This window comes from Prenolepis imparis, unplaced genomic scaffold (assembly GCF_030444845.1).
Source record: "Prenolepis imparis isolate NDT839.2.m4 unplaced genomic scaffold, iyPreImpa1.0 SCAF_2, whole genome shotgun sequence".
In the NCBI taxonomy this organism is placed as follows: Eukaryota; Metazoa; Arthropoda; class Insecta; order Hymenoptera; family Formicidae; genus Prenolepis; species Prenolepis imparis.
This window is the reverse complement of record NW_028141160.1, coordinates 12,882,086-12,909,688: the sequence shown is the minus strand read 5'-3', so window position 1 is coordinate 12,909,688 and position 27,603 is coordinate 12,882,086. Positions and strand designations below refer to the sequence as shown.

The 27,603-nt window shown below is 34.8% G+C and overlaps 2 protein-coding genes across 8 annotated transcripts; one reads left to right on the top strand and one right to left on the bottom strand.

Moving 5' to 3' along the window:
- The first annotated feature begins 25 nt into the window (after positions 1 to 25).
- LOC145946261 (homeobox protein unc-42) lies at positions 26 to 24,367 on the top strand. 4 transcript variants are annotated; one of them, XM_083055812.1, is made up of 6 exons: positions 26 to 490; positions 6,850 to 6,977; positions 7,250 to 7,357; positions 16,992 to 17,285; positions 18,908 to 19,007; positions 19,653 to 19,873. In XM_083055812.1, the coding sequence occupies exons 1-6, from the start codon at positions 271 to 273 to the stop codon at positions 19,856 to 19,858; spliced, it is 1,056 nt and encodes a 351-aa protein (XP_082911938.1). In that variant the 5' UTR covers positions 26 to 270; the 3' UTR covers positions 19,859 to 19,873. The 4 variants fall into 4 exon arrangements, with proteins under 4 accessions (XP_082911938.1, XP_082911926.1, XP_082911931.1 ...); XM_083055800.1 differs by lacking the exon at positions 19,653 to 19,873 and adding an exon at positions 20,582 to 24,367 and having other exon boundaries at positions 155 to 490; XM_083055805.1 differs by lacking the exon at positions 19,653 to 19,873 and adding an exon at positions 20,582 to 24,363 and having other exon boundaries at positions 155 to 490; positions 16,992 to 17,174.
- Positions 9,231 to 27,259, bottom strand: Brms1 (breast cancer metastasis-suppressor 1-like protein). Of its 4 annotated transcripts, none has more exons than XM_083055817.1 (5): positions 26,961 to 27,259; positions 26,516 to 26,770; positions 25,860 to 26,089; positions 25,046 to 25,516; positions 9,231 to 9,619 (listed from the first exon to the last, which is right to left on the bottom strand). In XM_083055817.1, exons 3-5 carry the CDS (start codon positions 26,075 to 26,077, stop codon positions 9,427 to 9,429), a joined length of 882 nt encoding a protein of 293 aa, XP_082911943.1. In that variant the 5' UTR covers positions 26,078 to 26,089; positions 26,516 to 26,770; positions 26,961 to 27,259; the 3' UTR covers positions 9,231 to 9,426. The 4 variants fall into 4 exon arrangements, with proteins under 4 accessions (XP_082911943.1, XP_082911966.1, XP_082911949.1 ...); XM_083055840.1 differs by having other exon boundaries at positions 9,484 to 9,623; positions 26,961 to 27,044; XM_083055823.1 differs by lacking the exon at positions 9,231 to 9,619 and adding an exon at positions 24,612 to 24,966 and having other exon boundaries at positions 26,961 to 27,251.
- Positions 27,260 to 27,603: the final 344 nt, after the last annotated feature.

Below are 27,603 nucleotides of genomic sequence, written 5' to 3'. Positions count from 1 at the left end.
TACCAATACGAGCTACCTCGACCAGGTCACCCCGGCATCACCCTGGCTAACGATTTGTCCGGAGGTACCGGGGGTCCCGGTGCGGGCGGCGTCGGTACCTCCGTCGGCGGCGGAGGCGGCGGAGGCGGCGGTGGCGGCGGTGGCGGTTCGTCCCTGCCGACGACTGCCCTTAGCCTCGATCACCAGCAATTCAACATATTCCCCGCGATCTTCAGCCGACAACTCAACTTCTCCGCGGCAGCCGCCGCCAATTGCGGCCAGAACAAGTTGATGGACGAGCTCAGGCCGAATCTGGGTCTGCTCGGCGTCGGTCTGGTCGAGAACGACAGCTTCCACCTGAATCACAATCAAGAGAAGAGGAAGTGTAGCAGCGCCAGCTCGAATGAGCAGGATTTCGGTCTGTACGGGGTACATCAGGGCCTGGAGGCGAGCCCGCCGACGTCCGCCGCGACTCCTGGCAGAAGCAGCGTCGGGGCCACCACGACTGTCGGTGAGTACCATTTTTCGAGCTTTGCCAATGATTGAATGCTTCCGTTCATCCTACATTATTATTTCGTATTAACAGAGAAATAAATTCCTGCCTTATTTAAGTACGCAATTATTACTTTAATTGGAAAGATTAAAATGTGTTGTTTTTTTTTATTAATGCGAGAACTAAACTAAAAATATCAGTAATAATTTTTATAATTTTACATAAGCACATTCGTTAGAATATATGTTCTATTGCAAATAAAATTTTATAGTGAAATTTAGAGAAATAAATTCCTGGTCTTATTTAAGTAAGCGATTATTACTTCAACTGGAAAAGATTAGAATGTGTGTATTGTCTGCTTTCTTTCGTATTGATACGCGAGAACTAAACTGGAAATGATTTGTTTTACATAAGCATATTTATTGAATTATATATTGTATTATATAAAATTATATAAATTACTCTATTGGCTGGTACGACTATCTTTTTTTTTATTAAGTTTAAACACAAATATATATTTCGTAATTAATTTTAATAATGAAAATTAATGATTTTATAATACTTGAAAGAAGTGAATTATTTCGACATCTGTTTTATTATTTCGGTGTCTTTTTTGCCAATTTACTATAAAACACAATTTTCTATAAAAAAATATGATAACACGTTATATTTTGGGTGTTCTGTAATCTGATACACTTTTGTAACTTTTAAAGTGTCGCGTTTTTACATCGTCGAGAAAAATGGGCATCGTGCTATCTCGAGATAGACGTATTTTCCGCTTGTTGAGCCCCGAGCACGCGTTCACGCTGGCGACGCGATCAGCCCGGAGTGTTGACAATGGATCGGGTGGGCCAGACATATGGTGGTACCTGTTCCACGGACTATTATTATGTGCTAGTAGGGCTTAAGAGAGCTTAGCACCGAGGGTGCACTAATGGGGTGGGCTTGAAACGTCGGACGTAGCTTGAACGAGTGACGAGTCTCTCGCGCACGATTTTGACGAGTCGAAAGACTCGGGATCGGGATCGAATGAAAGGACTCATCTCTCTCATTCCCTCTCATTTTAGTTATTGTATCACGACTCCTATTTCATAACGCGTGTTTCACGCACTCGAAACGTCAAAGCGTTTAATCATTGCACCGTTCCAAAACACATGCAGAGATGATAGTTACTCCTTATAAAAATACATACCTACGTATAAATTATACTGGACTTGAATTAATTAGAAACACTTTACGCGATTGCATTGTTAATTTAGAATAAAACGCGAAATAAACTTCGTCTCATTTTAATTTATTAAATTTTTTATATCGTTAAAGAAACAAAAATTTTTAACAAGATTTGTTTGCATTGATTCTGTAAATTGTTTACTGAATTATTAATTGAAATGTACTGAAATTTACACTGAATTCTTAATGTGTCTTCATTTCTAAGCAAGAAGTTTGACACTTGACAAGGTTCAACAGGTCTGTCGTAACAAGACAGTCGTTATAATTTTTTCGATCTTATTATATCCGTGAATGTGAATTTCACGCGGTGGCACCGATTTGCAAATCACGATATTCAGCATTCCGTCGTACCCTTCAAGGTCAGGGTTTCCGGAAACGAAATGAGACTACCGCGGGATTCTCATGCAAATGATAATCCGACAGCGTCGGGCCGCTTCGCGACGAGGGAAAAAGAGATAACGGAATAAAACGAGGACAGGACGGCGGTGGAGGGAAAAATTAATGTCGTTAACCCCCTCGCGCGTTCTCCCGGGTATTAAAAGTACTCGAGCGACGGTCTTCTGCGCGCGCGGTTCCCGTATCCTCCTTAAAAGGCGCGTTCCGCTCTTGTTGAGTGACCCGTAACGTCCTCAGCCTCCAACTGCACTCGTAGAGAAAAATAAATTTGTTCCGCGTGTTCGCCTTACACACTCTGATTATACTCTGACAATATCGCGACAATATAATAATTCTTAGCAGTATAAAATTTCGAGACCAAGTATTTTAATTATCTATGATAATTCTCATGGAGAAAATGTGTCGATGAAAGTCGTAATTTACAGCTATTTTCCAATTTTCAGAATTAAATGTTTTGATAATTAAATTTGAATTTATAAAACTAATATTTAAAGTAATTGTGAAAATAAATGAAGTTTTTTGTTTATCTGGTCTTTCAAAGGCTTAAGACTTTTCACGAAGAGAAATTTACACTTGTTGATAACTTGAATTAATTTTTGTGTGATATCTTTCTCTCTTCTCTCTATTTGTCTGCAAGGTGGATTCTCAAAGCATGATCTCAAATATTTCGAAGAAGATTATCAGTTGCCATTTTTAAAATATTTTAACAATTTAAAATTGCGTGTCGCTTTTTTAAGAAACGTGTGCAATTCAGTAGCTTACTGTGATATGTGACGATACAATATTAATCGCAGATTACGTTTACTTTTACTACTTACGTTAGCTTTTTAATATCTATCTGCAAATGACACGTGCAGAAACTGAGAAACGTTGACAAATAGACTTGTAGATGAGAGCTATATTGCCATATCGATAAGAATCTCAATAATTTCTCGCGATTTATTGTGAGAAGAAACAAATTGGCATTGTATCGAATCGTGGAAACGCGTAGTATCACTTTCCGCTGGACCGATAATGCGTTTTAATGTGACAGCAGATGCCGACGGATGGCAGCTGTAGGTCGAGAGAAGGCCATCGCATTACCAGTAATCCTGTAAATCGTGTCATTCGTCGCGCGTGTCACCTCGTTAAAATCACCGCTAATTACCCCTCTGCCCCCTGAGTGCGCCGGAAATCTGCGGGGGCAGATGTTCGTCGCCGGCGCCACAATATGCCCCTCGCACCAGCGCTCCTTTCTCCGAGCTTTTCTCGAGTGTCGCTCATCGAGCTTGTCGGCGAACAGCTTGTAACTTCATCTAACAAAGGGTTAACTCGGCTGCGAACGGCTGCACGGGTCGTACAGTTTTGCCGACATTTTATTGTCGTTGCTCCGCTTTGCTCATCTCCGGTTCTATGAATTTATTCCGTGCGATATTATACTGTATTGTAGTTTATACGATATACGCGATGTAAATTGCGGAAAAATTGAATTATTCTTTATTTGCAGCTCTTTTGATCAACTTGGAGGAAAAATTAATTCTGAACTGTTTTAAAAATCGAAAAATGACTTGCCAAGTCTGGAATATTTGATTTTCTATAACTAAACGTCTCGCCTTTTATATTTTCTATTATCTGTAAATTTTATTAAGGCTCCTGGGTGCTCACCGCGGCCATATTGGATTGTGACGTCAGAGGCGAGAAAGCACACGCTGAAAATTCTTAGATGCCATTTTTTAATGAAAAGATATTTCGATTAAACAGCACTTCAGATGGCTTTAGCACACTCTTAAAAATCCCCGAAAACTATCCTTTTCCCTTTATAATCAATCAACATCTGTAAAATGATCGAGATATCAGACTTTGACATGCGGAATGACTGCGCATGTGCAAAGACCAGACGGACTGGGCTTCATAATATTACATTTTACAGCTGTTGATTGATTATAAAGGGGAAAGGATAGTTTTCGGGGTTTTTTAAGAGTGTGCTAAAGCCATCTGAAGTGCTGTTTCATCGAAATATTTTTTTATTTCGAAATGGCATCTAAGAAATTTTAGCGTGTGTTTTCTCGCCTCTGACGTCACGATTTCGACATGGTCGGAAAGAAGCCAGGAGCCTTAAAATGTGTGCAGAGAGATTTCTGATTGTAGAGGATAATATATTATTACTTTAATCTCGTTTAAAAGAAAATTATAAGAGAGAAAGAAAGAGAGGTCTATTTTCCAAAAATTGTTTTTTATTGAGAAAAAATTGTTTTATATCTAATACCCAGTAGCACTGTAAAAAGTAATGCTGTTTGTAAAATAGTATAACTTTTAATGCAATATACGAAGCAAATATAATATAAAGAAATTTTTATAACTGTCTATATATATATCTCTTTTTTATCGTTAAATAAAATATTATTAAAATATACTTCTTTTTTTTAATTTGGATTTTTGTTACTCACAGAAAACCATTTTTAAAAGAATTTTTCAATAATATATGTATATTTTACGTAATGCTAGTTTATGACTACAAACAGCAATTATATTACAGTAAGATAATTTTATCTGATTGTAATAATATTTCATCCTTTTGATAAATGTTTATATTTGGTTTTATAGTGTATTCGTTTTAACAAATATAGTTTGCAAGGATATAATTTTTCAGCAGATTTTTACATCAAAGATGTAAAACCGACAACCGTAATTTTTTTTTTTCCTATTTTCTGCAATCGAAAAACTCTGTAATTGCATAAAAAACGGATTCAAATCCCGAACAAATTGAAACAGCAATGCACAAATATATTTCACGAATCTAAATTTACAATCCAGTAATAAACTTTTTGCTTCCTTATAATTAAATTATAAAATCAATATTTATAAGTTTGTGTGTGTGCCTCTCGAATAATAGTTGTGAAGAATGTTTATAACAATATTTTACGTACTATACAAAAGAATCATACATTGCGTAAATGGGTCGATATCCCATTGTCATATATCGTGAATTAATGGGAAAAATTCATTTCGACATCATAAAGATCGTGGAAAACACTTTTTTGCCGATACCTTTTATGAGACATTAATTTCATTTCGTATCATTTATGAAAATCTCGTTTCAATCTATACTCATGTACAAAAAATTAGGACGAGCTTTTTGTTGCGTTAAAATGGAATATACTTTTAATGGAACAAAGTATTCCTTCCAGTTCGCGTTATCACAACTTTTAGAATTTAATTGCACGTAATTATATATATGATTGAATGTCAAATCCTTTTTAATCTCTTATTTTTTAAATTCCTATCTCTCTCCATTTCCTTGCGTTAGAACAATTTCGAAACAAAATAATAAATTCTATACATATTTGATTCGGAATACACTTGTATTCCGAAATAAAAAAATGATACGTGTTCTCAAAACATAAACTTAATAAAAACTCGACGAAAATTTCTCCAAAATTAAAATGCTTCGAGAAAAAAATTTTTGGACAAAAAAAAGATTAACATGAATGATAGAAAAAAATAGCGTAATAATAAAGTCAGAAAAAAAATGAGCGAAAGGAGCGGCCTCGCCAGGGCCCTTCGCCTTCTTCGCTGAACTTGACCGAGTTTCCTCGTTCACCGGGTAACCGGGCAAGGTATGTAAAGTGGACAGCATTCATCCTTGAACATTGAATCAGCATGTAACATGATTAGGTCATTAACGCCCTAACCAAGTTAGCATAGTGCGAGGGACTTCGCTCGCCACGCTTACCCCGGGACCGTGCGACCCCGGTAGGTACCTACGTTCGTTCATAAAGCCGGTGCCTAGACGCCGCGTCGACAACCAAGACGACGACGTCGACGACGACGACGGCCGTGGACCTTGTCGCGTTCGAGGTCGAAAGTACGACGGATCGCGCGCCTTCCATGGAATATCGAATTTTCCGGGGATGAAAGCGATACGGGAAATCGAGTTTCGGTTCGTTCCTGTCCGACTCTTTCATCGTCTAACGGATGAACAATACATATGTACACCAATCCTCAGAGGGTGTTGACCGCGCGCGAAACGTTTATGACCGAGTATCGTTAACAGAGTTTGTTTATCGCGTTGGCCTGGGAAAATTCTCACGTAACTCGGTTTAGTCGCGGAAAAGAGTTTCGACGTGTCGCGCTTTCACGAGAGGTACCTCTCCTCGAAGTAGGTGGTCATTGAAATATTCCGCGGAATTATATAAAGTTTGTTTACGAATTTGCGGGAGAGTTCTTCGTTTTGCATGATTCTTGATTTTATTTTTTGCTATCGTAATTGCTTAAAGAGAAAAAAATGCACAAGTTGCTCTTTTGAAAAAGCCAATCGTATTCTGCGTTACGCAAAATGAATCATTTAGCGAGATTATCTTTTAAATATAGATAAAATTTACCATATAACAATTTAATACATTGTTATATTATGTCATTTGTTCGACATACAATTTTGCTACTTAATATATTATTTGATGGCCACAACATACACATTAATATGCCATTAAAATAATTTCAAGCGCAATCGGCGAATAATTTAATTTATGAAATTATGAAGTAATTATACACTCTTACACAATACAACTATGCAATGTTGATGACTAATGCAATGTTAATAAAATTGAAATTTATCTATCGTCATATCGACTGTATAGGCAAACATTATCCCAGTTTAATATGAGACAAATGCGAAAATGCCAGTTTTTTAACATGTAGTCTATATTGGGTAAATCTTATTAAATGATTAATTTTGTACAAATGTTAAATATTTTATTTCTTCTTTTTTTCAGGAGTAGAAGGCGCTTTTAAAAAATTAAAACCTGACCCCTGCGCCTCTAGTCCTCACATCGGTCACACACCTACAACAGCTAGTTGTCCAACACCAGCTCGACGGCGACACAGGACTACCTTTACACAGGTTGGTACATCGAAAGAATCTGTAAAATATGCCTACCTTTTATAGTCTTGCGAGTAGTTCAACATGTCACGTTTTTCATTAATAGCACCTTTTTTTCTTCAGTATTTTTTTCATCAGCGAAATTTCTTACGAATGTATGTTCCCGCAGAGAAACATTGAATCCTATGATCGATAATAACATTTCGATTAGCCCCAATCTTTCGTATCGCGTCGAAATTTCCTGCCGGGTAGTTCAAATCGGCCTTTACCACGGCTTTCCAATTGTTTCGCAGGAGCAGCTGGCAGAATTGGAATCGGCGTTTGCAAAATCTCATTATCCGGACATATACTGCAGGGAGGAATTGGCGAGGACCACCAAATTGAACGAGGCCAGAATTCAGGTGAGTGTGCTGCTCTTCGGAGTTAAGAGAAAAACAAACGATTTTTTTTTTCGATTCGATGTTTCGAATGGAAAGCATAGACGGTTAATTAGATCAATAATAATTATAATTTATCGTTCTACCTGCGTATATTTTACAAGAAAATTTAAAATTTAAATAGTACATCAGTTTTTGATCAAAGTTTAAGCAATTTTTTTTAATTAATAATGCGAGGACAATTCATATCTCTCTCTCTCTTCACATTGTCATTAAGTCGCGCGAGAATTAATTGGTTTTTGGACATTGTTTACAACACAAAGTATCTATTTTTTTATACTCTTGTGAATAATTTAACATGTCTCTTTTGGCACACTTTTTTCTTCAGTATTTTGTTGAGTGACCGGTTGTTTGAGTGCGAAAATATATTTTTAACAGTCTACTATTAAGATTATGTTTCGTGTTGACGATGCCGAAAAGCTTGTAGGCATACTTATCTCTCGTCTATCTTTTTGACTGTGACTCACTGTGTAATTGAATCAAAGATGCATGTGGGGTGACAAAATGAAATTACGCGCGCAAATGTCGGTCCAAGACACCCTATATTCTTTGAGGGTCGTGGAATTGATCAGAGGGGACGGAGACGGGTTTCAACATACTTTTTTCAATAAATCTCGAAGAGTTTACGTCAAACGTTGAACGTTGAACGAGAGAATATTTTTTTTTTTAGTACATTGGTTTCTCTCTCGACTTTTGAGATAGATTTGATTTTTCACTTTACTGATATCGCGCGAAGCGTTTAAAAATATACACTACAAATTGCTATTTTTTATTCTATACGTAATAGCATAAATTCCTACGAATAAAAAAAAAATTATAATTCATAGAAAATTATAGTAATTAAAATTTTAATTTCTTCGACATGGAAACGTGAGTTCTACGACAGTGGTGCGGTTTGTGATGACATTAAGGGTAGAGGATTTGGTAATGAGAGAGAAAGAGGTAAGCGGGACCAGGGTGCGGAGGGAAGAGGAAAGAGGAGACGTCGGGGTTGGTCCCGAATTCCGAGCGAGCGAGCGGTACATATTAAAACAGTCGCCGGTGCGTTGCGCTCTTTTGATATATAATGCAACGGGGTGTTGTTTGAGTTAAAAGCCCGGGAACCGCCGCGACTTAACCCTGTTAAACTGCGATGCCAAGTAAAACGCGGTTTGCGCTCGTCGCTCGCCGGTTATAACCGATGCACAAAGTGTCCGCTGCGAGGAGGTGCACAACCCACGCGGCGGATGGTCCTGTGTTCGTTCCGACCTCAAACACGAGAGATATAGGGAGAGAAAGAGAGAGAGAGGCTCGCAGTTTTAAATGTCATTTCCAGTCGCTGGTTTTCCGGCGCGCGGCCGCCCCAGAATCGGCCAATTACCTGTAATCTGCAAAGCGCGCACTGTAATTAACGCTCGCGGATTTTGTGCATCTCGGTTACTCTCAAGCAAACGGCAGCTTCACCTCGCGTGAGGAAACTTTCGTGTTTTTGAAGCCAAAATGTGTACCTGTACTCTATTGATTTCTTACACCGCATTAAATTAGGCTTTAAACTATCCATTTTATTTCGCATTTGTTTCTGAATTTTTTTCTTTCTGCATACTTTAATAAAGAAACTTCTGAATAAATAAAATTCTGTAAATTTTTTTCACGATATTTTATCAAATGTTAAACGCTTTGTATAATTTATCTAATTACGTAAAGAATACAGAGTGTGTTAATGATTATATTAATAATCGGTTAATTATTATCGGTGCATTACAAAAAGATACAATGGATTGTAATTCAGTAATCATATTTTTGACTGAAACATTAAAACAGAATTAGTTCAAATTTTAATTAATCTCGCAGAATAGAATTAAAAAATGATTAATATAGTAACGTTCAATTATAAATTAATTTCAATACCTATCTATTTCATATAAAACGATATCGATGAACCATAAATATCAGCGCGAAAATTCAAGAACACCCTCCTAGCGTTTTCTACGCGAACGCGAGGGGTGAAGGAAAATTTCGTCGTCCCCTGGAGGAATCGTGGGGCCGGTTTGGGTTTAGGAAGGTATCCGTCGCAAAACAGGGGTTCTCGGTGGAAGAAAAAGGTAGGATGGCGGCGGCGTAAGAAAGGGGGGCCCCTTGTCTCTCCCGACGTTCTTCCCATCTTCCTCCCCGACGCCCCGGCGCCATCTCGCCCTCGTCTCGTAGTGGAAGGAATAGCGAGCCCGGCAAGCCTGAGACGTTTCAGATCTATCTAGGGTGGAGAAAATTCAATTTAAAATGGCGGCTCAGATATAATGGCAGCCTCCGGTACAGCGTCACCCAACCCCCTGCGCGCCCAACTCATCTCAACTTTGCCACCCTCGTTCGCCGTCTATTTCTCTCTCGTCCTTGCCGCCTCCACGGCCCGTGTCGCTATCTTTGAGGAAACAGAATGCCGTGACTAGCGCGGGAGCTTTTAAAGGAACGACTTCTACATCTACGACGTTGCTCGATTGATGGTCTCTCGTCAAAAAAAAAAAAAAAGATGAATTTTGCTCTCAAGATGCGTTGGCGTCGTAATTCTTTTTTCATATAATATGCAATACTACGCTAAGTTTAACGATATATAAACGTAAATCTTTTCAGTATATCTAGAGCTACTAATTGTCACTCTCTCAAAAGATCCTTTTTTACATTCTTCTATATACTTTGCACACATAATATACGTTAGTGCTTAATATGCAATTTTCTCAACTTTTAATTATCAACATTCTTGATAAATTATGATATCATATGTAATATATTTTTTAGAATTACTATATGTATATATTTAAAATAATTGGAAATATAGTTAAACTACACTTTTAACCAAGGATAGAGATCTTTCTGTAAGATTTCCTGAGGAGATTGTATAAGTTTCTACATAGATTCACCCCTGATGATGACGCAAACGTTACGCGATTTGCAATTTCTCTAAACGCGCAAACGCGAATTAGTGCACCTTGAATGAGCGTTTTCCAGGCGAAACACGGTACACCTTGTGTAGGATCGTTTCCGTCCATTTATGTCATTTCGAGTGAGGTTTGTAGGAAACTTGGTAGGAAGATGTAATGTACTGCTACGTATACGTACACAAGCATGCAAATAAATTTAATAGAAAGGTAAAGCAAAACACTTGGTCGGGCGAAGTGAATGTTTTCCATGATTGCTTGATAATTACAAATGAAAATAGAATAGTTATATAGTTGCATTAAACATTAAATTATTTCTACTTTTAATTTAAAATTTTTCTATAGGTAGATATTGATAATTATATATATATCTATAGATAGATAGTGAATTGATAGCAAAACTGTATATATATTTGTTATTAGTTTTAAACTAAATTTTATTTTAACAAAATTTTTATTAGAAAATTGGAGTTTTTATATTAGAAAATATAAAAAAAATTACAAACGCGAAAAAGGTGTTTCGATGTATTTCATCGTCAAAGTCGCGGATATAATATATGCGCAAGAATCGCGAAAGTATTTATGACGATAATGATAATAATAGTAAAAAAACGAGTAATACCCCGTGGTAAGAGAATAATTCTCGAATCATTGCACAAGAAATTCCATTATGCCGAGGAAAAAGAAAGGAGAAACCCCGAGCTCCGCGATATTGAGTTAGCCGAGTTTTCATTCGACCTTTTTACTTCGATTCGACTTCCGATCGAAGCCTACCTACCTGTCGAGCGTTTTATGAGAAAATCGGCTTCCTATCTGACAGGAAACAAGAAAATTTATGAGAGTAGCAAAAAAATCGCTGGCAAGTGTTCTGTTCTTTGATTTTTTCGCGGTTTTTATATAAATATAATAATTTATAAATATAATTACAATTACGATGCGCATTCGAAAATATTTATTGAGCTTATCAATGTATGTAGATAACTTTCTCATTATTTTAATTTTTGTATTAGGCAATCTAAATTGAACTTCTCGGTTTAAAAATACTGTAAGTAACTTTAAGCAAAAACTATTATTCTTTAAATACAAGAAGATACATAAAAATGTAAATTTAAAAGAAATAATGTATTCATTACCTCTTATCTGTAAGGCATTTACATTTGAATGTATTTCTATATATAAATTAACTATAATTTTTGATTAATTATAATTTATACTTAATTTTAAAATTTACTATATGTTTTGACCTAGTAATTTAATTTTTTGTAAGAAGAATAGATAGTGATTATATTGATATAAAGAGTCAGAAGAGAATTTTACTTGCAATGTTTCTCTTTAAATAGACTAGATAGTTGGATTTTCGAGTTGGTTTTGTGTAGGTATTGTGCATATAACTACATTTAATTGTACGTTGTCATGTCCACAACTTGCGAAATGGATACGCAAGCAGTATATCATTATATTAACAGGTCTTACGCGCTCTTGTCTTCTTTTTCTTTCACGAGAAAGCCATTACCCGTGTATCACATTTTCTCGAGCTAGTATGTGGGTTAGCTATCAGAGTGCAGTATTCTCTCAGGCATACAAGGGAGGATAGTTTTCTCGGTGGCGGTCCTCAAAGTAGCAGACATTTTGAGCCGCGTTCCCCGTGGAATAGCCATCTCTCTTCTACTTCATTTTCTTTCCCTCTATCTTTCTCTATGAGTGAACGTGGAAAAGGAGGAGATGGGTAGATAGATGGATAGATAGATAGAGAGAAAGAGAGAGGGAGATAGCAGTTATTGAATTACGAACTCTTAGCTTTCCAGTTCTTGCAGAGTGCGCGCCTTAAGGGACGCGAGCACGCAAGTATGTTCTGGAAAAGCTCTTCTAGAGAAGAGGCAAAATAAAAGGAATCATCCTTTTACCGAATCTCTCTCTTCGGGCAACCTATTCTACCCGTCCGTAAATGCGTATGTAGGATGTACATTGGCTGATAAACGAAGCCCTGTCGAAAGTTTCGAATTAATGACGATTTAACGAAGATATCGAGAGATATATTGGATATCTGACTTAGCAATTAAAAAAACCCAAAATATAATTCGTCGTTAAATTAAAATTTATACGTTTAAAGTAAATTTTACTTTAATAATTAAATAATGTATAGTTGTTTCCTTTTGTCTCTCGCAAAAAGTGCTTCCGAACATTTCTGGCTAAAAAAATCATCAATTTGCGTTTTGTTATTTTCGTTATAACAAAAATCGACTGCGAATTTCAAACTAATCTACCTACAGTTTTCGCCAATTCTCTATATGTATATATACGTATAGATGTCTATTCGTAACAGTATTCTCGATAGTGAAGATACGTCCCGTTTTAGATTTTAGGGAAACACGCGGCATCAAGTTAAACGAAGCGTCGACAATGTTATTTGCATATATACGACGGAAATACAAGCACGTACACGAAAAAATACCAGGGGAGCGGCAAATATGGGAATCGAGTTCTTATTGGGAATTTTTGGAAAACCGTCCTTGCGAAAATGTCAGGTCCAAAAGATAATCAATCGAACTCTGTTTGTATATCTGACGGATACAAATCCAACTTTGAAAATCTCGTTAAAATAGGTTTCGCATTAATTTCAATTCATGCCTCGGGTGATTTAACGAGCTTTCAAATTTGATTTACTTTCGAAATGCACGATTTAATTATGTAAAATGTACTGAATACATTTATTAGTTTTTTAAAATTATTTGCAATGTTATTCGATATTCTACATATTTCTATATATTTTTAGAACGTATATACATATACGCTCTTAAAATAGCACCACGTTTCAATTGATAATTTTATTTTAACGATATTTTATTTTTTTCTACATATTTAATGTGCTATATTTTCTATATATTTAGAATTAGCAGCTTCGACTAGTATACGTGGTACATATCTGGTAATGCCAGATTATTCGAAAGCTGAGTGTGTTTTATGCAATTGCAAATCGGCCCGCGGTGAGAATTCCAATGCGGATGAGATTGATTATGCGACTTGCCTCTCGCACGTTCCGCGATTTCCATACATGTGAGTTAGAACGATGCATGCTCGCCATGAAAATGTTAATCAAGCCCTTTGTTAAGAGTCTTCAAATGTGGCTTTGCCTTTGAAACCGTGTATCGTTCCCGTCACCGCGAATATTTCTTTCACTTTATTCGTATGTAATATCATTAAAAAAGAGAAGTATCTCGGTAATTTCTATAATTTTCGCTGTAATCTAACGATTGTGGAATTTCCTCAACGATCCTTTTTAACGTAGATCTAGATTCATTCATTTCAGAATTAATATTCCGATTATTATTGTTCCGATAATCGCACCGATTCTCTATAATATTTCATATCCGAATCGAGTACTCTCTGTCTCTCTCAACTAAGTAATCCCGGATTCTAGCCAATTTCGCGGCAAGAACTTAATCTAAATAAGATTCCATTACTCCGCTCGGCGTGTCTAGATGTTTCTACTGCAGAAACTTCATTCGTTGTAATTTCCTATGCAAGATCGTTTATCATTAAAATATATATGAATTTATTACTAATATTTTTTTTATAACTTTTATAAATTTTGAGCATTTTTTAGCAATAATTCTGGATACATTTACTTATCGAACTAATGGTTCCTACCTATCGAATTAATTTTGACGATTTTTAATTCTATAAAATGCACCTGTAAATACATAATTATTAAATAATTAAATTACAAATTATTTCTCTAAACAATCTTACAACATTTAATATAAATCGAAATTGATTCGTTGAACTTGTGACCTTCGATTCCAATTAATTCGACAATCTAATTGTAAGTAAAATCTAAGATAATCTAAAATCCAATTGTAACTCTAAAATTACTTGTCTAAACTTGTTTGCCACTCAATACCATCGAGTCCTGTATATTTATTTATAGTTTAATTAACAATTAAACAAATTTAATAAAATATAAATTAGTTTTTCTATCGACATATTTTTTTAAATATGTATTTTGTGTGTGGGTGTATATAAAATAAATTTTCCTACAAATACTTCTGTTACGTTCTTTTTAACATATATATGAAATTTGCAAGTTAATATTTGTATGAAGACTAAGCATACTATCAAGAGACATAATGATGTATTATAATAGAAAGATCATTACGGAAATAACCCTACTGCTAATAAACTATTAATTTCTTGCGTAGGTGTTGATCTCTTCAACGTGAATTAACGCGAGATAGATCTTGACGTAGGTGACGACCTTTATCGCGCCAGGCTGCCGCTTGATGCTATGTTACTAGGTTAATTAATAAATTAGCATCAGAATTACTTTTTAATTAACTGAGAGAGATGATTAATTAAAATAGTTATAAAATTCTTTCTTGTATTTCAAGCTAAAATAAACTTTTTGTTGGCTGATATAAATCGTTTAAAAAAATGTTCGAATTAATTAAACAAACCAATTTCTGATTTTAAATATTTTTAGAAGAAACAGTGTGTAAAATAAAAATAATTATAAATAATATATTTCTCGAAATATTCTTATTTTCTAATTTTTTTTCTTCTGATTATTTAATTTGTATACTTCAACAAATGCAACATTCGTTATAAATTTTTTCATTATAAATTAAGTAATAAATCGATTAAATTAAACATATACACACACAAAAATCAAGGAATACTAAAAAGACAATACTCAAAAGTGGCGAGAGAGAATTCAATATTAATTAAATATTAATAAAATTATAAAGACACATATTTTAAGAAAAGTTAGATTTAATTTATATAGTTTGTGTGTATATATACATCTGTATTGCACGTTTGTGAGTGTGTGTGAATTTCTTTTTTAATTTCCTTTTTCTTTTTAAATTTGGAGCATGTCAGCCAAGTAGTGAAATAATCGAGATTAAAATTACAAAAATGAGCAAAACTGTTAATTTTGAAAAACATTGAACAAAGATGAGACTATTTGATTCTTATAATAAAAATTCATCTATTTTTTGAGAAGATAGTAGTGATTTTTCCCCTGCGTACAAGGGAAACTCGGGTTGATACAAGAACATTGCTGCGGATATTTTACAAGACACTCTTCGGAAACGCCATGCTTCCACACAAAGAGTGATAGAGCTGGGAAGTGAGTAAGGCAGAAGGATGCGGAGAGTATGGGAGAATAACAGAGAAAGAGAAAGAGGTAGAAAGGGAAGGGGAGGAGAAAGAGGAACAGAGAGGGTGAGAGTTTGAGAGAGAACAGATCCGGTTCGAGCCACCCCGGTTCATGTCACCCACTTCTGCGGCGATGAGAGAGGGTGCACAGTAGAAATGTCGATAAAACGTGTTGGCCAATGAGCGAGCCCGGTGTGACGTCACCGCCGCGGCAGCGGCCAATCGGGTGGCGCCGGTGACGTCACCGGTAAGGGTGGAAACAACCCCGACCCGGGACGAGAAGCCGCAGGCTTTTCTCTTTCTGGCGGGGGCCGTTGAAAAGAGGGGTCGGTTGGTTGGGTGGTAGGGTAGGGCGCGAGGGTGGAGATTGTTGGAAGTTACGGGGGTGGATGAGGAGCCAAGAGAGGGAGAGGTAGTGGGCCGGGGTGCGGAAACGTGCGCCAGTGGATGCCGGGGTGAGTCGCCGGTGGCGGCTCAGGCAAGCCCCAATATGGGTTTACTAATCCCGCGAAACAATGGAAATTGCCCGATGCAAAATGGCGATAGGTAAACCACCCTGGGTTGCCGGGGATAAACTTAGGATCGGTTCAAGAGGTAAGAGAAAAAAGAGGGCTGCTTTTCGGCCCAAGAGATCCATGGTATTTTTGGATCGCAAGACTATTGTTAACTCACTTGTGCTAAAGTTAATCCTTAAGCATTCGCGTGTGCTTGTACATCACCTTGTTCATTTCTTGGTTGCTATTTTCTTACAAACATATTGTAAATAAGTATTGAATATATCTCTAAACACATAATAATTATTTTTATAAACTTATATATATGTATATAATATATATTATATATTTATATTTTCGCCAGATTAAAAATATTAAAGAATTTAAATATTTAAAAAAATCTGCAAGCTTAATATATATACAATATATATTATATATATTATATGTTATATATATTGAGCTTGTGGATTTTAATGTTTGAATTCTTTAATGTTTTAAATCTCGCGAAAATCTATAAAACTAATATTTTTAGAAAGAAAGAGAAGTGACTTTAGAGTGAAATGAGTTCATAATTTGTAAAGCATGGAATCGAATCGAACCTTGATGTGCTTCCGCTTCGATTCTAGATGGATATATATTGATGAAGCGCTCTCCAGAGCAGTTTATGTATAGGTTCGAGTTGCTTCGGAGCGATTTCAAACGTATAAATAATATTTTTGAACTATATTGAAAAAAATAAAATAAAACCGTAACTTCAATATATATATATATATATTCAATTAATTGTTTGTGTAATATAAAATTATTTGTAATGCAAAACTTGTCGAATTCTCTCTCCATCTGTCTCATAAAAGGTATTAATTGGATTTAGATCAATTAAAATAATTATTATAATAATATACAGCTAGAATCTAATAGTCGAAACAATAATAATACACGTACAGAGAAATTAAGATAGTTAATTGCACTAATCATTTAAATATTGTTAATGCATATACGGTTGCACCTGTTCGCTTATGCAATTTTGTTTCTGCGTAGGTCTGGTTCCAGAACAGAAGAGCGAAATACCGGAAGCAGGAGAAGCAACTGCAGAAGGCTTTGACACCAATTCCCGCCTGCCAAGGTGCCATGATGAGGAATATCTATCCTGGTGCTAGCAGAGGTTATCAACCCTACCCCCATCCTCACAACAGCATAAATGGCATAAATCGTTATCCCCAGGTGAGGCTCCCTTACGACGCGCAGGACGCTTCCGAAATTTCATTATTATCGATACCCGCCGCTTTGCACGCTCACCAATACACTCAACGCGAAGATACACCCTCGATAATGGCAAGTAAATAATATAAACAAATTAATAGTAAACAAAATGATATAAGAAAAGAGAGTTACAAAAGATATGCTCTTCTAAGATATTATGTATATCTTACTCTTATCTTGCGCAGTTACTTCGAATCTTATTAATTTAGTGTAAACGAAACTAAAAAGATTAAAATCTTTCAAATTTAATAATTGTGCCCGAATTGAGGTAATTGGGAAAGAACATTTTATTTTGAGCATTTTTCACCGAGATGTGTTCGCTTTTTAACGTGCGATTAGTCATGTTAGAGAAGCAGTGTGAAAATATTGCGATAAATGGATAGATATTTCTATTTTAAAAGTAGATCGTGATCTCTTATTTGAAAAAAAATTATATCGATAAATTTTACCTAAGAATTTCGACACAACAGTAGATTTGGTCGCTTTTGGAGGTCCACATATTGCGAATGAATTCGATGCGTTTCTCGTTAATGATTTTAACCGAGGTATTAAATTGGAGTGCACCTGAGCGTAAATGTCCGGCGCATCGCTATCGGTCGATATAGCTAAATTGCATTTCGGCTGATTAGTTGGGTCGGCCGAATTACCGAATGCCTACCGTTTTAATTGAGCCGATAATTCGCGAGCGTGTCTATCGGTTTCTTTAAAAAAAAAAAAAGACATATTAATTATGAACCTCCAATGCGATTTTTTTTCTTTCTTTCTTTTTTCTTTTTTTCTTTTTCTTTCTCTCACAGTGAATGAAAAGATTCTCTTCATTCTAAGAAAATAATATACAAAGTTTTCTGGCGCAGCTAATATTTTTTCAGGATTTTTGAAATATTTAACAATAATATACCAGCCCCACACGTATAAACATTATATATAATAAATAAATGGTATTTCTTTTATAATTAATAGTTACTCTTTATAATAAAATTAATAAAAGCATCGATGAAAAAAATATCACAGACAATACGTTTTTCTTTATCGCTTTATAATCTGCAAATTTCTTTATACTTCAGAGAAATTCTAGTTTTTTTCTTTCTATCTTCATCAGATTGCACTTAATAATTGTGATATTACGTAGGATCACGTAACACGTTGGAAAATTGATTACGGTCAGGAAATAGACACCGCGCCGCATTATTAATTTCCATCAGTTCCGAACGTATATATTATGCGTTTAATTTTTATAATGAAACCATATATCCCCTCATCACATTCGATTCCGCGTTTGCCTTTTGCCAGCGAGTGGAGATGTAAGAGTGGCTTATAGCCGATAATTATGTTTCATACACGTTAATTACCACATTACTTTCTTCCCGTTGTTCCAGAATAGTCTCTCAAACCGTGCACGTATAACTTTATAATTTCATTGATATCGAAGAATTCATTTTCACTCATTTGTACGCCCGCGAAAATTAATTATACGTAATTAATTATACGCAACATTTAAATCACGCGTCTATATTGTTCTAATAAAATAAATGCAAATAAATTTTTAACACGGCATTAATATTATCTGATTAAAAAGGATTGCGTATTTCAAGGAACGCGATAAAATTGTGACTAAATCCGAACGTCTGATCGTCAATTTCCAAAATCATGGATCAAATTGTCAACGTCATTGATCGTGACGTGTCGTGTTTCAGATGGGCACGACGTCTTATCCGAGCATGACCCAGCCGTTCTCCATGTCGCATTCAGCGTCGAATATGTCGGCCGTCACCGGTATGCGACAAGATGCAATGGGTGAGTCATAAATAATGCAACGCCAGTGCTTTAGATGCGAGCATGTGCGTAAAGTAAGCGACATGAATGGTTCGCATGTTGCGCTCTCATTTAGGTCAAGGATCATGCAAATGTCTTTAATTCCAGAATTTGAAGGTAACCGTACGACTTTACTTTTTCGCGGAAAATCGATCGTCATTGTTGCATAAATCGTTCTCAATAGCCAATATTTGCAGTACTCTAAGTGCCTTAAATTAGAATACAAAAATATCTTAAATAAAAAAATCTAATTTAAAAAAAATTGCATTTACAAATAATTTTGCGCTCTAACTCTAAGTAATAGCTAATTTTGTGGGAAGAAAGAAAGAAATTTATGATAGTCAGATATTATTAGAAACGTCAGAATTAAAAAAAAAAGCCAATATACTATAAAGTGACAATTATGTCACCTGTAACAATTTTATAATAATTATTAATTTTTTCATTGGACGCGCTATTTTACGATGTTACATTTATCATTATCTTGCAATAAACTTCATTGACCCTACACGATTATTGTCCTTCTACTGCACACAATATCAATTCTTCTTCTGCAAGATTTCGTGAACGCGGAACGGACCTAAACTGATTTCTTCGACCTCGCTCGGGCTTTGTTTTCTCGTCCAGGTTCTTGGCGACTTTCTGCACCGTTTTCGCGGATGCTGACCCGACGTTATCGAATGATTCCGCAAAAATCCGGAGCGGAAATGGCGCGAATCCGACGCCCGGGCACGAGAGAACTCTGCCCGCCAGCCTCCAAGACGCTCTCTCCATTTCCGTCCCCCAGCGCCGTCTTACACCATTTCCGGCGCGAGATGGAATATCGCTTTTAAATCGAATCAAGACTATTCGCGAATTGCCTGCCTCTCGAGGTTGCTCGGCGCGAGCGAGTGAGCGATTGCTCTACGCTCCGCTCCGCTTGCAATCTCGCCGCTTCTCCTTAACGATTTAACGCCTCTCTCCTTGACATCTTAATGCGATAGCAAATTGACCGATTAGTAGACTCGATAAAGCTCCGCGGAAAGTCGTTAAATCGAATCGCTCTTAGAAATTCTTTCGGGAGAGAAAAAAAATCCGCTATTCTCTGCTCCAAGGGACATTCAATGTCGATTTATTAAATTAAAAGAATAGCCTCACGAATTTTATTAATTAAAAATATCGTTAATATTTTCTTTTAATTAGCTAACTATTTTTATAATCAAAGCAAAAATTTAATATCGCGTGCTTTTTCCTTTTGAACATAACATAATTTTTTTGTCAGTTTTATGCTAATCTGATAAAATTAAAAGACAGAATTAATAATAAATATAATCTATAAATTTATCTATCAAATCCTCTAAAAATATAATGGATACAATTTTAATTTTTTGTGATTATTGAATGAAATAAAAAAATTAAATAGTATGATCTATATTTTTGTAATATAACTTTTTTTATGTACTAGAGAAATTTGTTTTTACGATATTAATAAGAGCCAGGTCTATTCAATTCAGGCTCTTAGGCGATTGGTCCTTAAATTATACGTGGTTTGCCTAAAAACGTGTTTTTCGTTTCAGGAATGTCAGCGGAGGACGAATGGTACAACAAGAGCATCTCGGCTCTGAGAATGAATACAGCTCATCACCCGAATCTGGCCGCACCCATGTTACAATATCAAACATAATTGTAAACGGAGGCGGGAGGGCGATTCAAGGATCTCGTCAAGAATCTGATGTCATACTTATGATCGAATCGATTGTGACGACGGGGGAAGAAAAACAAGAGTAAAGAGTGACGAGATCGACAAAGCCCGATCGACGTTTCGCCGTTTTGCAAACGAAAAAGGCAAGAGGTAAAAGCAGAAACACTGATGATGATCTATTTGCGTTACTGCTAATCGCATCGACATCCTGATTTCGCGACACATCCTCGCATTTCGCTTTGTAGCAAATGAGCTCGATTCGCATAAATTGCGAATACACGCGCGTGAAAGCTCTCATCGATTACGTTTTGGATTTCGTCACATATATTGTTTTGGGCAAGCTAAATATTATTATTAAGCGCGGCGTTAAATTCGATTAAGCGCTATGATGAAATAGCTGCATTTATTTCCAGCATCCGAAATGTGAGTTTCAGAGTGCAACGGTTGATTGCGTTGTGCGAAAGAAATATTGTTGCAGAATTTCAATTGGCATACTTATTTAAATTCTCGCCTATGACTGCTCGTGTGATTATCGCGACACAGAATGTATCACGATAGACGTACAGATTGTTTCTAGTATCGTATATTTTTTCTTGAATCTCTCGCGAATTTGAGACAGATCTTTTCTTGTAATAATAATTTTAATTAAACAAAATCGTAGCAAAATTTAATTCGAGAAATTTATTATTTTGTGTTTGATTAATGTATTTTTTATGAATTGTTAATGTTACAATGTAAAGGAAAAACTTCGTATCGTAAATTACTCGAAATATCTGTATCATAAGAGTACATGAGAAAAATACAAGAATTGATTAATAAAAAAAGAATTTTAAAAATGTTGTATTTCGTTAAAATTAATTTTAATTATTTATTAATTTGTTTAATTTGTTAAAAGAAAATATAAATGTCTCTGCTGCCGTGAGAATTAAAAGTTCAGCTAGATGATTCGTTATATCTATATTTTGATTCTTACACAGCGCAGAAAATTAAAAAAAATTTTGTTTAATATTAAAAGAGAAAAATCTTTTCTTACAGTATTCAAGAGAAAATACGCGATGTCTGAAACACTCATCCATACTTTGGATACGCGGATAGCGATAGTTCTGCGATTGGCGTGTATAAAACATAGAACTTTGTCGCAAGATCTGTATATTTTCTACGTATAGCGGTCTCTATTTTCTAATTCTTTTCGTTAAAAAAAAAAAACGTGTCACAAGACGCGCAAATGCACATTTAAACACACTTGCACGCGACAATTCGTTAATCTCTTAACAACGATACGTGCCACGCTTTCGTTAAATCGACGGGAAAGCGGAAGGGGGTTGAACAAAGGACGGAACTGTACATAAGGGCGAAGATATAGATACATAGAGAGCGTGTAATCGGCAGATACTCTAGCATATGCGATTTTTCAATGTCCTTTTAAAAGTGTAAGCATACCCTTAGTGAATGATATTAGGCATTGATTTGTGTGCTTATGTTGATCACGATTTTGGATAACAAGGGGCGGAAGAGACCGGAGCGCGGTTGGACGGCGGTATCTGACAGTGCTTTTGCGTTTGAAATTTGAGGGGCGCCAGGGAGTTTGCCATCGCGACCATCGTATTACCAAAACTCACTCCTTCGTATAGATTAGACGTCGTTGCACACAAATCGACACAAGAATGTGTCTCACCACCCTTCCAAAAGTGACACAAAACGATGTGATTTTGCGTTTTGCATTACGTATAAAAAAAACATATGAAACGTAAATCACTAACTGTAAGTGTATATTCGATCTAGAAAGTATCGTAAGTGTGAGATAAAGACAAAAGTTATAAGTGAAAGTGATCATAAAAAGTGACATAAGAATAACTAACAACATTATTGAATTGCTCATATTTTTTAATTCGTGTCATTCTTAAAATGGGGATGTGATATATATCAGCGTATCGCGAGCAATGGGATAGGTTTAGCATAAGTTTACGATATTGTTTGACGGAACTTTATGCTGGACGATGTTCGTCGAGACACTATTGTACGGTACGCTTATATATATTTATGTAAATTTGTGTGCAACAGCCTTTAAACTTATTTTACACTGAGAAAGTATCCGGTGCCAGATTCGTCAGAAATAACGGATCGTAATGAATTTATGAATTATTATTTAGATGAAGAAATGAACTCTTCTCTGCTCATCATAGCATCTAGATTGCTACTTTCGCAAACGTCATTTGTTATGTTAAAAGTACATCGTCGGCATCGCGACGATTCTTTTAAAACTGAATGAATAAAGTATTAATTGAATTGCACTGTAAAATCACTGATTATATCAAAATCAGTGTATAGGCATTTGACAAACGCACAGGTCATAAAGTCACTGACTATCTGCTAGCTAAAGAGAGTTAAAACATGCAAAAGATGGGGTTGCACCTTATCTTACTCACACATCCAAGATTAAATATGTAATTATCGCTAACGGATCATATTGTGTAACAATGTTGTGCTCGTAATATTCAATACGATTGCATCGACAGGCGAATAATATCAGGCAAATATTGCCTGATGTCGCGGGATAATTCACAGCCGTTGAGATGATTAACGAGAATTGCGACATTATTATCACAAACAACGTGTAGCAGATCATGTATGAAAATTGGATTGTCAATGAGACGGTTGTCAAACGAGCATTATTATTCACTCTGTTGCCGCAAGTCGGTTAATTATTACGATCGTTCATCGTCCGGATGCTTTCCCGTAAAAGCAGAATCGCAGCTTTCGTCGTTTTAACCGTTTATATTTCCAACTCTTCATCAAAATTTTATATTTAATTTAATTTACATTCTATGTATAAAAATTATGTGCGCTTTATATAACTTAAAAAAAAAAAAAAAAAAAAAAAAAAAAAATATATAAATATTTTAGTTATTATTTTATTTAATTTCACGAAATATTTTATATTTAATTTTACGAGATACTAATAAGCACTTTTACGTGTAAAAATTCAATAAAATAAATTTATTTATTTCAATTTATCGTGAAGATCGTGTAAAACTTTCTGTGCAAAAGTTTTTATGCAAATAAAAACGAAATACAAACGATTAACACGCGATTCGCGTTCGACTTCTCCCTGGCGCCTTTCAATAATATTCGGAATCTGTCCAGTCAACAATCGTCTATATTGGTGTCATTTTTCGATAACTGTTTAATCAATATATTGACTCAAAGATGAAGCTGCAGACGACTGCGCATTGTTTTCGTGTAGTTTCGCTGCGACCTTATTATTATCGTTCGCGGCATTCCACGAGAAATGTTCCTAAAAAATTTGTAACATATCTTACACGTACACACTACACACTCATACATGCATGAACATATATACACACACGTGTACACATATAAAAGTGAATAAAGATATATGGCACGCGTGGGCACGTATAGGCTCGTGCATTCAAAATCACACATGAAATCACATTGTGTTGAGAGGACAAGTTAAAAATTAAGTGGAAATGCATACCGGACGAGCGTAACATAGTTTTAAGCAAGGGTCACGTATTGTACGTATGTGTTGTACATAGCCTAAATAAAAATTACATTTAAAATTATTCCTTTTTCCTTACCTTCAGAATTCTCTACAGATACAGAATATCAAAGGTAAATTAGTAAAATCTTTGAAAAAATAAAGCGTCTATCATTAAAAAAAAATATGAGAAAGCAAGATAAATGATTGATAAAATATACTTGATTGTAGGAAAAACAACAGATATAGACCTTAAATGAGGAAAATATAAAAGAAAGCAAATTAGAAAAAAAGTTTAGAAGAACAAAGCTTAGAAAATAGACTAACAGACATTAAACACATATTGAATATAAAAATTTATTAATTGATTATTTTTGGCAATGTATGAATTAATACAATTGCTCATTGATATATAATCTCAGTAATATATAATTTGTTTTATTAAATAAAATTAATGTACGTCTATTTTTTTCTGAGCTACAACTTTGCTCTTGTCGACGGTATAGTCATGTATAAATAATTTTCTTGAATTATTACAGAAGTACGTATATCGATAAATTTGATATTTTATTTTGGCAAATTTTTTTCTATTTTAAGAGACCAGTTCTCGTTTAGTTAAAACCAGCGAGATGTTTCTTAAAATAAATGTAACTACCTTCATTTTTCTTTCAAGGCACACTGTACAAACATTAGACGCGCAATAAACGTCACCAATGAAAATTGTTTGTCTGATTTCAAACCAACCACACTGGACGAAATCTCTATTCATATCAAAGATGGACGCATGACGTTACTGTCGAGTATTTTCTTTAATGCACGTAAAATAAAAATAAAACTTACATTATCTCCGTTTTCCAACTACTTAAGCTTTTCTTTATTAATGCCCAATCTTCTAATATGTCTGCATCATTGAGCATGTAAACGATGTAAGGACCTGCAACGGAAACAGCTCGTCTTCTTTCCGAATGGTTTCTGCGTCTTCTGCCAGTCGTATTAAGCCATAAGTCCGCATGTATGTCCACATTGTTCCTATCTTCCTCTAGACGGCGAATCTTTTCTTGAAGATCATTATGAATATAATCCCAGATCAATCCTTTTTCACTTTCAAAATTTTGCAAAGCAGCCTGCTCCTCTGCTTCGAATTTATTCTGAATGTTTTGCAATCTGTACTGTTTCAATATTCCAGCTACTTCTGTTTTTGTTTTCATATTTTCTCTTAGTCGCTCTAATGGTATTAGATATTCCTCAGATTTTCCGACACGAACTTCTCCAAGTTTTGAATCTACTTGTGTAATTCTTTCTCTATACAACCTGAAATAGACAACAGTAAAATAAATGTTTCTATTGTACTTTTTAGAACTTTAATATATTGCTTATATATATACATATTCATATATGTATATGAATATGATATATAATATCAACAATTAATAATTATAATTTCATAATTAAAAACTGTAATATTATATTAACTTTTTCTGTATCCTTAATAAAATCTTCTATGTATTTATAATGTTTATATTACTAGACAATAAAAAAATTTCTCCTATTTCGCCAAGAATTTTCATGAATATATTCTATATAAATTTAAATTAAAAAGATGTATAGATTATACAATGATAAATAATATGCTAAATATATGGAATACACTTACTGTTCCTTGAGAAGTGTAAACTGTCTTTCCAAATCTAATAAGTTATCCATACATTCATTGCGTCTCCTTTCACATTCATCCTCGTCCATTTCCGAAGAATCATCACTGTCGGTGTGTTCTGCGCTACTGTCACATGATGCAGAACTCTGGTTACTTTCATTACTGTCATGAGACATCTCCTCTCCTTCTGCCTCTGATTCATCCTTAACACTTGGCATTTATACTGTATACTGTAAAAAAATTTGTTTATATATGTAGCGTGTTTCTTATATACAATAAAAGTAAAGGTAAATATTCAGACAAGCTTTAGATCCTAATAAAAGTGTATTTGAATTAAATACACGGTATATAATCTATCTTATATTATTTGATTACATGATTATTAAATTTTGAAGCAAAGAAAAAGTATCTATCGCGCATATTTTGTATAATTTTATAATGTTTATAATCTATATAGAAAATTGTCCATAACCTCAATGTAATTAAAAATATTAATACAATTATTAATCTGAATGAAATGATCTGTTATACATTTAGCTAAGCATAAAGTTGCACATATATAATTAAAAGTGAAAAGTTATATTATTCTAAAAACAACAGAGTTTTTTCAGAATAATTGAATGTTTCATAACTCTTACATATTGCAATATACTTACTTATGTATATAATTTGATTTAAAAAATTTATGTTGAATATAGTTTTAAAAATATTTTTTCGTGCGAACGTGACACTCGACAATTAGTTTTGTTTAGGTCTGCCTGAGAGGAGAGGAGTGAGAAGACTGTGAGGTGAGAGGGGTGTTGACGTTTTTTTCTCTTTTTCGTATATTAGCGCCTTCTATCAATTTTACACCGCCTGGAACTATATAGTCACTTTTCGATGATAAAACAGTTGATTGGTTCATGTCCGTGCTAAATGAAAAGTACGAAAATATGGATTTTGACTTTTGTAGAGATATTGTAGTAAATAAAACAATTCTTGTAAAATAAAATCATTAATTTTGTATATAAAAAATTTAAGTAAAGAAGCTGGAATCTTTAATTAATTTTCTTTGCGAATGTTTAGCATGGAACAGAATCAAAACTGCGAATGTTTACCTACCGGATGTGGCTAAATAGTTCCATGTACATGTCTAGGGACATAGTTAGCGCTCTTCCCTAATCCCCCCCCCCCATCCGCCATATACAAAATCGTCGAGAATTCCGGGAACGTGTGTGATCTCTCTCTCTGTAAATTATATCAATTTATTCTTTAATTGGTGAAATTGAATGCGGGTTTGATGTACCATACACAGAGGTAAACGTTCTTTATTATATTATTGCGTTGATCAATAAGAATTGGGGACTTGAAGAATAATATTTTATTAGTTTTAGAAAAGTATATGTAACCGTTATTTTTCAACGGTATATAGTAGCGCAATCTGCTTTCAGGTAAAAAATAAAATTGTTAAACATAATATATATATATATATTGAAATCACATTCAAGTTATTAGAAAAATAAGGAAAACGGGGAGCTTAACACACGTGCGTATATATATACATATATATATACATAGATACATATATATAGATATATATTATATATTTTGATATATAATACTCCATCGGATACAATAATACATCTGGATCTGTATCTGGAACAAACAGATAGACAATGCAACATTCGCATAACTGCAAGGTTTACTCTAGCAATTATATCTCGTATATATTTATATAATAATATAATATATATATTTCTTGTAT

Excerpts from the sequence above, each read along its gene's own strand:
- Brms1 (XM_083055817.1), bottom strand. The coding sequence starts at position 26,077 with ATGCCAAGTGTTAAGGATGAATCAGAGGCAGAAGGAGAGGAGATGTCT. Across the intron at positions 25,517-25,859 it reads TTTACACTTCTCAAGGAACA|GTTGTATAGAGAAAGAATTA; the intron begins GTAAGTGTATTC and ends TGTCTATTTCAG. Across the intron at positions 9,620-25,045 it reads AGTTGGAAAACGGAGATAAT|ATCTGAAACGTCTCAGGCTT; the intron begins GTAAGTTTTATT and ends CACCCTAGATAG.
- LOC145946261 (XM_083055812.1), top strand. The coding sequence starts at position 271 with ATGGACGAGCTCAGGCCGAATCTGGGTCTGCTCGGCGTCGGTCTGGTC. Across the intron at positions 491-6,849 it reads CGGGGCCACCACGACTGTCG|GAGTAGAAGGCGCTTTTAAA; the intron begins GTGAGTACCATT and ends TCTTTTTTTCAG. Across the intron at positions 19,008-19,652 it reads TATGCGACAAGATGCAATGG|GTTCTTGGCGACTTTCTGCA; the intron begins GTGAGTCATAAA and ends TTTCTCGTCCAG.